General features: G+C 41.1%; 1 protein-coding gene across 1 annotated transcript; it reads right to left on the bottom strand.

The window, feature by feature from the left end:
• Positions 1-8,284: 8,284 nt before the first annotated feature.
• On the bottom strand, positions 8,285-11,299 carry LOC125506417 (uncharacterized). The gene is made up of 10 exons (XM_048671232.2): positions 11,095-11,299; positions 10,927-10,981; positions 10,681-10,716; positions 10,536-10,580; positions 10,093-10,176; positions 9,708-9,773; positions 9,562-9,600; positions 9,132-9,231; positions 8,628-8,906; positions 8,285-8,537 (listed from the first exon to the last, which is right to left on the bottom strand). The coding sequence occupies exons 1-9, from the start codon at positions 11,223-11,225 to the stop codon at positions 8,755-8,757; spliced, it is 708 nt and encodes a 235-aa protein (XP_048527189.2). The 5' UTR covers positions 11,226-11,299; the 3' UTR covers positions 8,285-8,537; positions 8,628-8,754.
• Between the last annotated feature and the right edge of the window lie 551 nt (positions 11,300-11,850).

Genomic DNA, 11,850 nt, shown 5'->3' with positions numbered 1-11,850 from the left:
TGCTCGCGACCTGTCCAACTCCAGTTCCGGACATGATTAGGGCTGGACAACCATCTCTCCAGACCGTCCGAGACAGAAGGTAGTTTGCTTGTTTGTTTCACAGAACGGCGTCCAGTGTTTATCTGCCTGACCCTTTTTTTTGTTGGATGAGTTTCCTCTCTTCTTTACAGTACCTAGATAGCTACAGCATGACTGCATGGTGCCCAGTACCTACCTAGTTTGCTTGTTTCACAGAATGGCGTCCAGTGTTTATCTGCCTGACCTCTTCTTTTTGTTGGATGAGTTTCCTTTCTGCTTATACAGTACCTACCTAGTAGATAGCTACGGCATGGCATGGTGCCCAGTGACGGTGCCAGGAGTCAGACCTAGTAATGCCAAGGCTATAACACTTACGCATATATGTAGATAAACTATATATATAGTTAATCAAAAGCCTAGTAGTGCGGCTAACCCAAATTTTGTGATGTCACTTAACATCGCAAACAATGAGTAGCATACTGACGGTGCTGGCTGGTGACGCCAAATGTTTTTTTAGCTACTTAGTGACGCTTGACCAGAAGGTATGAAAACATTGCTTTTCCTTAATTTGTAAAAAATAAAAATAAGCAGACATACAGGTATTGCACATACATACATACATACATACATACATACATACATACATACATACATACACCCCTCCCTTCGACGCATGCATATTTGCATGGAAAGTAGTACTCCCTTTGTTTAGTATAAAGTTAATACAAAGTTGAGTCCTATTTTGAAATGGAGGGAGTATTATGCTTTCTCTAGTCAAAAAGGCTGAGCTGAAACAGGCAAGCCATAAAGTCACTTAGGCACAAGTCACCTAGGCACAAGTCACTTACGCATTTGACATCAGCTCGTGCGTACTCAAGTCGGTTTGTAGGTGCTATATAAGGGCACTACTCCTCTCGTTGTAAATTACTCCATCCAGTGCAAAGCAATGAACCAGTACTACATCACGTGTGTCCGTGAGCTAGCTTTAGTACAAGGCAGAAGTACTAGTGTAGTCTAGCTACTAATTGGAATATATACGAGTGACACTCCAGTTCATCTATGTGCGTGTATGTATTGTAGCTTGCTCTAGCTGCAGTCTAGATCGTCATTCCTCTACTTCGTCAGATCCTCGACAGCTTACTAGTCGGTAGTTTGGGTTAATAATTGACATCAGAGCCTCGTTCCAATGGCCATGTCAGGTGACGGAAAGAAGCTCTCCACCTCCGGTGGTTCCAAGACGCTGCCAAAGCATCTGCTGTGGACCGCGGTTGACGGTTCCAAGGCGCTGCCGAAGCAGCAGCCACGGACCATGGTGCCCAATGGTGGTGCCATGAGTCAGACCTAGTAATGCCAATTCCATATGCATATAGATAAACTGCAGTTAATCACAAGCCTATTAATAAGACTACCCTAAATTTTATGATGTCACTTGACATCGCACACTGGTAGTGCCGGACGGTGATGCCAAATGTTCTTTTAGCCACTTAGTGACGCTTGACCAGAAAGTGTGAAAAGATTGCTTTTTCTTAAATTATAGAAATAAAAATAAGCAGACATTCACACACACACACACACACACACATACTCCCTCTATTCGTACGTATAGATTTTTTCAAAAGTCAAATTTTGCAAAGTTTGATCAAGTTATAGAGAAAAACTATTTATATCAGCAATATCAAACATATGATGAAACAACATATCATAATGAATTTAATAATATATGCTTGGCATTCTATATATAAATGTTTTTTTAAAACTTGATCAAACTTTCAGAGGTTTGACTTTATTAGAAGGGTCATTTGCATTTCTGTCCCTAACTCGAACCACCTACTCAGATTTGCCCCTAATTACAAAGTCTGCTCAAATTTCCCCTCTGTCGTTAGGTGCTCTTACAGAAATGCCCTTCTGCACCGTTATCGTCCGGTCAAAAGTATTTGACCGTCCTGAAAAAAAATAGCAATAAAATCTAAAAAATTGTGGGATCGAAGATACTCATGTGCGCAGGGTGCATTCAAATTTTCGTGCTATTTGTACATTCCAGAAGCTCATGGCAAGGAAAAACAGTTAATCTGTATACTTGTAAACAGTAAATTTGAAATAAAATAGAAAGAAAACTCAAAAAAAATGAAATTTTTTGGTATCAAAAAGGCTTGGGTGCACAAGGTGCTTGCAAGTGCCTTGGGTATGTTCTTAAAATTTTGTTTGCCCTCTTCTGTTACCACATAATAACACGTGAGTTACCGTTCTATTTAGTCTACCAGATACAGTTGCAACTTCTTAAACCATTGAGTGGTGGCATACGTTTTAACAAACGAAATTGGACTCTTTTGTTAGGGCATAAAAGTACTCCATTCTCCAGGCTATATGTTACAAATTATGACGTAGGAGTAACTTTGGTACCAGTAAGATGGCATCATTGGTGGTCCTAACTAGAAGTTATCAGAACATACACATAGAGTCCACACCAATAAGTATCATTAGGTCCTTCCCAGTGCTTCACGGTGTATAGGTGCTAAGGGTGCCACATAGGCAAAAAAAGTGATGTGACAAAGCAATTAAAGAGGAGAGAGAGAGAGAGAGAGCATTAGGCTGGTCATAGTGGGGAGTAACTTATACTAGTGTCATGCATATGACACTAGTCTAAGTTACTACCTTCATAGTGTAAAATAACATAGTAGTAGTGTCATAGAGGACTTCATTTATTAGCTTCTAGACTCATCTTGTCTTGAGAAGCGCTATGTTACAGTAACATATTATGTTACCACTTATCATTAACTACATGCCACGTAAGCAAAAAAATTGGAGTGCGCTATGATACTAACTAAGTTACTCCCACTATGACTAGCCTTATGATGACCCCTAGGAAGAATGGTGCTAAGCGCGTGGACCTATGTAAAATGATTGCCAGCCAATGCATGAAGGAGTTTAATCGTTAAACAATTCCATGAGGGAAGCTTAGCTACAAAAGCGAAGGACCTATGCATTGAGGAGACTAGTTGCTAAGATTTTTAATGCACTTAGCACCTCATCTAAGCATCAATGCATTGGAAGACGCCTTATATACGCCATGGAATATGTTTTTACACTGTATTTATTGGTAATTACTGATGATGATCTTTTTTCCTCTGTGAACTTGCCATGGATTCACTATTTTGGTATTTCCAAGAAATTTTCTTGAAGTAAACAAAATTGGCCACTAATTTTTCCGGTGTATGTGCATGCTTCACTATTTTGATATTTCCAAGAAATTTGCTTGAAGTAAACATCTAGACATGTACGATAATAATATTCCCGGTGTTTCTATTGCAGTGAGTGCCAAGCTAGCACTGCAAAAATAGGAGCAGGACGACCGGCCATCTTTGGCGCAACGACGGCCAGCATTCCTCCGTGGCTCCGCCGCTACAAAGATACAACATGCGTCAGGTCAACATACTGCGGCGCCAGTCTTCAGGCAGACGTACGTATAACACATCTTGTATGTGTCTACTGTATATTTCAATCGTGAAGTGGTGAACCGATTAGTTAATTGCCCGACCGTGAGTGTCTGCCACATGCATGCAGGCTGCTTGCCGCCGGCCGAAGTTCACGGAGCTCACCGCGACAAATCTCAATATCCTCTGCAACGCGCTCGAGCTGCGCGTTCCGCGTCACGGGAACATCATCCCCGGTATATCGTGCACGGTGCTCCGGTGCAGATCCGGCGTGACGAGGACGGCGGGGGCTAAGCCGTCTAGCTCGTTGTCCTCGACGAAAGCGACCTGTCTGCTCTTCCTAGGGACTATGGCGGCAAGATGGCGGTCGCTCAGGAGCTCGCGAGGCTCGTGTTTGGCTCATACGCCGAGTTCACCGCCGTCCAGCTGCAGGGTAGCCCTAACATTCCCGCATGCAGCGGCAAGCTCGCCCCCAAGAGGAATAGATCACCGGACAATGACGGCGACCTCGGAGCGAGGCTGTTCGAAGCGATCGTGGAGAACCCTCACCGCGTTATATTGATGGACGGCGTCGATCACGATTCGGAGATGCACATCATGGGGGGAGGAATGGTGAGGGGATGCAACGGTGAGGTGGTCAGCCTGGAGGATGCCATCATAGTGCTGAGCGCCTCTGACGTCTTGGACTGGAGGAGGTACGTGGCTTCACCTTCCTCCCCACAGGTGAAACGACGGTTTGGTGGACAGAGCCGTGAGAAAGGTGATGACACAATGGAGATGAAACGTCGCCATGGCCGGGATTTGAGTGTTTGTGCAGTGGATGAGGAAGAGGAGGAGGAAGACAGTTTTGGTGATGACGAGGGGATCCAGGATGTTGTGGATGGTGTTTTCCTTTTCAATTAGCAGAGAGTTTTCTTTTTCGTACCGTTATAGATATTTAGAACGGTTTTGAACTGTTAGATTCCGCATTCAGATTTTGTTTTGCATTTTGATTAATTATTAATAAGGAGAACTGTTTTTCGCTCCCCATTGTCATTTCAGAAAACCATTTTGTGAGAAGAACTGGAAAGTTTTTTCTTTGGCTGAATGCTGGTGGGAAATAACTTTATACTCCCTCCGTAACTGAATATAAGATAAAACACTGTCCTAGTGTTAAAAAAGTCTTATATTAAGTTACAAAGGCAGTGAGAATTTGCAAGAAATAGTAAAAAAAAAATACATATTTTCCTTGAAGAGCTGAAAAGGGAGGGAGGGAGAGCAGCTATCCGCAGGCACGCACATGTACGAAGACTCACCTGGCCATGTACGAACATCAGTGCATACAACATTGAATGTCTCTGTGTGCTCCAAGTGTTTCATGCATTCAACCATGGCACGCTATAGTACTATTTGTTTGGCTGCACATGTGCATCCGCTGTTTATTTGATACTACTTTCTCCGTCTTATAATATAAGAGTGTTTTTGACACTAGTGCGCTCTTATGTTATAGGACGAATGCGCTCTTATGTTATGGGACGAAGGGAGTACATTTTTCGTTCTCTTCTTCATTGGCTGCAGTATATTTTGAAAATTAGCAGAACTTAGAATTTGTAACCGTGCATGTTTAAAGCTACGTACAACCAACTTCTGCAAGTGTCCCATCCATGCACCATAGCAGGCAGCCATTAATCCACCACAAAGACTCTAGCATTGTTGCATGCATACAGCTTAAAGTAGGCACCACCTAGAGTTGAAGAGCTTCTGCTGGTCTCAGAATTTAGCAGACAAAAGTATCCAGATAATGACGCTTTACTGGCTGCCGTTGCATGCCCGATGAGAAATGAATAGTGGATCCTGGTGTAGTGCCTCGCAAGGTCGAAAATTCATCTCATGCCCCGCACTTTATTTACTCCCTGTTACAACTCTCACAACATGGTACGAGATTGCAGCCCAATACTGATCCATGATTTCAAAACAAATAACCGATTGTGTTGCCTGTATGGCCGTCACAGTCGACCAAAATCTTAATTGTCTCTTAATTAGTTATTCAAAAATTATAATACACTCTGCTGTGGTTCGGGTGGCTTGCCTTATATATGAAGCGGGGCGAAAGCCTTTTTCGGTAATACACTCTAATCTGAAATAAAAATATTTATTACCCTTTAGGCCCTAAATGTAATTATTTTTAAACGCCACACTTTAGCTCATTTTGTTTTTATCTAGCCTCAGTTTATCCCATAAAAAATTTAACCAATAGGTCTAGCATTTATTATATTTTAGATTAAAATGATAAAGTTATAGAAATGGATGAGAAAATCTGAATATTCATTTCTGAGCCTAGGCGCATCTGCTCCCGAGGAACAATAAAATAAAATAAAGTAGATAAATTTATAAAAATCTGAATCAAAAAATTGCCTGGAAAAGTTAGTGTGTGATATCCGTACCAAATTCCATCATGTTTTGACAACTGAGCAGCTCTCAGCAAAAATGAGAAACTCGGTCCGAACAATGCGTGAAGAGTAAACTTTCTCACATCCCTCAAATTTGTCTTTTTTACCGAGAATTGCTCTGATGTCCAACCATGATGAAATTTGGCATGGACATCACGCACTCAAACATCTTCGATGCAAAAAAAAATAATTCAGTTTTCTTTTATTATTTTTCTAGTATTTCTTTTATTTTACTGTTCATCACCATAAGCAGATGCACCTGAGACGAAACGTCGTGTCCATGAAAAAAATTATGAATTTGCATAGATCCTTTAATCCTTTGCAATGAAAAATTATAAATTCATATTAAGCCTAATCTGTTAGACTTGCATTTAGGGAAAATAGTATTAAACACCTCAGAGATTAAGCTAATGGTAAAGCAAACTATTCAATTAGACTTAGATCTAACACAAATAATTGTGTGACTATAATTGGAACAAATCACACAATCATGTGAGAACGCGAAGGAAAACATGTAAATAATTCTAAATTACTATTGCGCTAAAAATAAGTATAAACTGAGAAACAGAAATAAGAGTTAAAGAATAATAAATGCAAGAATAACCGAACCATTGCACATCAAAACAACGAGCACAAAAATACACTTGATGTAGAATTGGATTACAAAAATTGTGAATAGAAATGGATTCAATTGGCAAGTAAAAGGATCTATGCAATAAATAAAAGACAATCAAATAGTAAAAAAAATGTGGTCCTGTAGTCATTCCCTCACTAGTGTAACCAATGAAGCAGGAAAAAATGGCTACGTGAAGGGTTTGCGTCTATAAGTCGAATGCGAGCGAGAAGTTCATCTCACCACAGGGAGATGAGTTGGATCCGGCCCATGAAGAAAAATCATACTATCAAATTTGCTCCCAGCACACACCCCCTGAGGTGTTTGAGACGCAGACGAGGTACTATTTTAATCCTTTTTACCTTCATTTTTTGTTTGAACCTTTTAATTAACATCTTGATTTCTTTTCTAAATATTTTTTTTTATTTACTATTTTATGAAAATATCTGGGTGTTAAAAATGTGCATTGGATATTTGAAAAATGGTTATCGTACATTAGAAAACTGTCAACATGTATTTCATAGAACTTTCATGCTATAACTAAAAATGTTCATCATTTATTAAGTAATATTCGTCATGTATTACAGAAAATATTCTTCACTTGTTTATAAATGTTCATCATGTATTAAGAAGATGTTATTTGTGTTTCAGAAAATGTTCATCATTTATTCTTTATAATATTCATTGTTTATTAAAAGATGTTTAACATCTTAAAATATGTCCATTGTGGATTAGAAATGTATATTAGTATTTCAGAAAATACACATTGTGTGTTAAAACTGTTCATCGTATATTTTAGAAATATTCATCTTTTATCAAAAAACAATTAAGCATGTATTAAAAAATCATGTTATGTGCATTTTATATTTTCCTAATAAAGAAGCAGAAAAATAAATTAGAACAAGAAAAACTAGGAGTAAATAGAAACACTGAAAACATAAAAAGAATAAAAGGAAAAAAGTCAGCATGTACTACAGATCGTTCATCTTGCATTACTAAAAATGTATATAAAAAATTCCGTGCAATATTTATGAAAACAATATGACATATTTAAAAATACACAAGGTCTTTTGAAAATACATGATACACGTTTTCAAAGAAACGATGAACGTTTTGAAATACTCGACGAACATTTTTTTTACTTACTATACTATGTTTCGTACCTGACACTGCAAACATGTAATTAAACGTGTATTCATGATGTTGTTTTTGTTTCTGGTTGATTTTACAGGATTATTTCCTCGTCTGTCCTCTCCTATTCCATTTTACTGATATGACTTCATATAACATGTTCTTCTGCTACGAACTTGTGCCTAACAGAGATGAAGACAAGGACGCCCCATCAGGCCATCACCATCTTGAGCCTTGCCCTTTTGCTGCTGCTGCTGCTGCACTCCGGTATGTAGTGCAATGTAACCCCACCCACTTGATCTCCAACCCACGCCCAACTGCCTGCCCACGTACGTATGAAACAATCTGAATTCCCCGATTGATCCTGATCATCAATCGCTTCAGGTAAGACTACAACGAGCGGCAGAGGACGATGTTCAGCAATACACCGCTGGGTTCAGAATGTGGGTCTGCACCTGCACGGTGTACCCCCGTCCTGGGCCAGTCGACAACACGACATGCGAGTGGATGTACCAACAACTCGACCAGCGGTGGCGTGCAGGTGCGGGCGTGCGGCTCGGTGACGATTACGACTGCTGCTGCTGCTCTGTGGCCGATCACGCTATGCAGCCTCCTTGTGCTGCTGGTGATGCTGGTCTAGTTCAGCCGTGCACTGTGCGTCAGGTTCAGAGTTTCTTCAGGATGCATGTAATGTTGGTCAGAGTGGAGCTCGGCACTAGCCAATTAGCCATAACAAAAGTTGAGAGTCAATGAATGTGGACTCATGGAATAGTAGCAGCAGTTAAATGAGTTCGGATTAATTTCCTATGTTAACTAGCCATCTGTCGGCAGGGCTGGGGCGGCAACCGTAGCGAGCCGACTGTACAGACCTTGCCGGGGGGGCTTCAGTACCAGGGAAACAGAACTGGCTTCTTCCTGAAAAGAGATATCATTCTGGATTAGTTTTCTTTGGAACAGATTAAACCATTTCTGTTCTACCCGTTGATAAGATTTCACTTGTTTTACCTCTTCTCATGCAGAGCAGGGAATGTAAGTGGATGGTATTGTTAATCCCAAGCCAAGCAGTATTAGGCAAGCACTTTGTCCCGTTTTCTGAACTGCAATGCTTGCACACTAAGTTTTTGGTTTTGCCTCATCTTCCACACTGTGATGCCTGCAAAGTGGCCTGATTTGCGAGCGCTGCAATTCCAATGAAATTCCTTTCTCTCATCAACTCTTTGTCGAAGATAGCATCGGACAGCACCACTGCAGATGCCCCTGCGTCCATGTACGACTTGATTGAACCTGTATACGACAGTGGCCATAGCATCAGAGTGAATAGTATCGTACAGCTAACCGATATTTACGCTTCGGATAAGTCGGGTAATTACTCTTTTTCTTTGGAAGAGTCACAGTGTTATGAAACATGCACTTGGAGGTTGCTACTTAGACACCAACAGAAGATAGGGACGATATTCGCAAAAGAGGAAAATGAAACAGGGACGATGGGTGCTAGACAAGGCCACTTACCTATGGTAATTCCTTGCGAAGCAACCATTGGTACAAGAGGAAATGGTTTCTTTAGAGCAGACATGTACATCTCTCCACCCATCACCGAAGCTGGGTACACCTAATTAAAGTAGACCACACAAACAACCGAGTGTCATATGCCTATAAGCAGAACGGAAAACTAACACATTTATTCATCACAAAATAAAGTGACACATTTTGCTAGTTAGTATGCAACCAAAATGGTCGTAGAAAAGTACATTGTTTTAAAATGTCTGACAAAAGTTATCATCTACTCCCTCCGTCCCATAATATAAGAACGTTTTTGAAACTACACTAGTTTTAAAAATGTTCTTATATTACAGGACGGAGGGAGTAATATATTGTTAATGCTCTGATATGTTTCTAGTCTCTACTATAACTAAAATAGGACAGGTACAAGTAATCAAACCTTAACGACTTTAGCACCAGCATTGAAAGCATATATAACCTGCAAAACCAAATATAACAAACATGTGAGAGTAAATATTAGGCCGCACTACTCTAAATTGCACCAATAAACTTCATGCAAGTTTATATGTGGAATGTGATACATACCTCAGTTGGTGTCAGCACTCCTGGGATATACAGAACTTCACTTCCATCAAGATCATGAAGTATTTCCTTAAACAATAAGATTGAAAGAATCAATTAACATTTGTATACTGGGATGCAAACACTACAATCGCCAAATAGTAGATGACAGATTTCTATTAGATATGTCGAAGTAATTGCGAGCCAAGGGATAGAATGTTAAATTATGGGCACCCTAAAGTCTAAACTACAAGCCTATAAGGATCTCTAACATCAAATATGTTACATTGCCAAACTGTACGTGGAATGTCCCTAGTGATGTGTATAACCAGTAATTACAGACTATGGGAAACATGTGCATTTCTAGCAAAATAAACATTATTACAAATGCAATAGTACTAACTCTTACCATGACTGTGCCAGGGCTCATGAGAAACTGTGCACCAGCTCTAATGGCTTTCCTTGCATCATCAGCATTGAGGACCGTACCAACCTAAATATAGAGTGCAGAAAGATCAGAATGCATCATGAGCAACCTAACATTGTTGCTTATAGTTAGCATACAGGGGTTGTATGGGACAGCTTTGATGGAGTAGTAAATTGTGAGTATTACTTTCCGAAAAACACAGTGGGGCATTGCCACACACACACAGCAAGTTTAAAAGTTCAGGTGTAAAGACCGTAAAAGCCATGGACATGGTACTTTGTAATAAGAGTATCACGTTGTCAAGATTATATGAAAAAGACCAGGCACTCACCCTAGATATATAGTGGTGCTAAAAAGCAGTTAGCTGACAAGTCATATGTTCAGGGAATGGTGCAAAAACCAATGAAGTAATGCCAGAAACTCACCCCAAATGTCAAGGAAGGGTAAATCCTGCGAAGATCCTCAACAGCCTATTAGAAGATTTTATCAATCAATCAAAAGCTAGCAAGAAGGAATGATAATAATTGTTAAAGGGAAGAAAGCTGCAGAAGAATGGTGAGAAAGGCCCACCTCTAGCACTCCAGGAGTGGACATCACAATTTCTAGCTGAACAACATTGCACATGTTTGTTAGCATCAGGGACAAGAAATGGAACACGAAAAGAATACTAGCTAGCATGTACAGTAGCATGGATGGTTCCTCCAAGGATCCGTCCATAAAAGATAGAATTAAGTAGAAGCAAACAACATATCCAGAAGCGCGCTGCCGCTCCATGCACCCAACGAACCAGGGAATGCATTGGAGCAACCGACTCACCACGGAGACGCCGCCGCGAACGGCCGCGTGGGCCGCCTGCATCGCCGTCTCGCCACTGCAAGGGGAGCCACACAAACGGAGCAAGAAACAGAAGGTTCAGTCCAGTGAGGCCAAGCGCCGAACAGGTGGCGGGCAGCGTGGACTGGGTGAAATCAGCTTTCTGCTTACTCTTGCGCGCGAAGGCAGGCGATGACGCGCGAGCGCAGTATGGCGGCGAGCGCTTTCGGTGACCGCGGCGGATCTCGCCGAGGAGACTGGGAGGCGAGAAGAGGCAGCTTTGCTGCGGCGACGACGAGCATCCTGGTTCCCGGAGCGAGTGACAGCCGCCAACTGCTGACCGGTGTAGCTGTATACCTGAGTAGGCGAGCGTATCCTGTCCTGTGAACCGTTGGATGTGAAAGAAGGAGCAGGAGACCGTCAGGATGTGGGCCGATGGAACATTTGCAGAACAAACCTCATAGCCTAAATGATTGGACGAATCATCCTTCTAGTCCAAGCCGTTTCTAACTCCAAAAATATCACATGGAAATCAACATTCAAAGGAAATTTCATGAAAACCATGTTTGAAAGTTTCGAACAAATCTGACAAAAATACGAGATGTTAAAAGGGTGACATTCTATTGCCATGCAAAATTTCAAGTTAAAACACGTTGTAGGATGTTAACCAACCTGTGGTTGAATGATTAGAAGAATAATGGTATCTCAGCCACCAGGATTTAAATCTTAGTGCTCACATTTATCCTAAATTATTTCAGGATTTTCGGCGATACGTATTTAGTGGGAGGAGACGTTCCTGTCGACTACGAGGCGCCTATGTTGACTTCGTAAAATCTCAAGATGACGTGTCAGCTCGGTCTCTCGAAGGTGCTCATATGGGTAGCTACGCATGTGTGCGTTCATAGAGATGAGTGTATGCGCGTATAT

The sequence above is a fragment of the Triticum urartu genome, chromosome 5A, assembly GCF_056163025.1.
Source record: "Triticum urartu cultivar PI428250 chromosome 5A, HENAU_Tu73, whole genome shotgun sequence".
NCBI classification, from domain to species: domain Eukaryota; kingdom Viridiplantae; phylum Streptophyta; class Magnoliopsida; order Poales; family Poaceae; genus Triticum; species Triticum urartu.
This window is presented reverse-complemented; position numbering and strand designations above follow the sequence as displayed.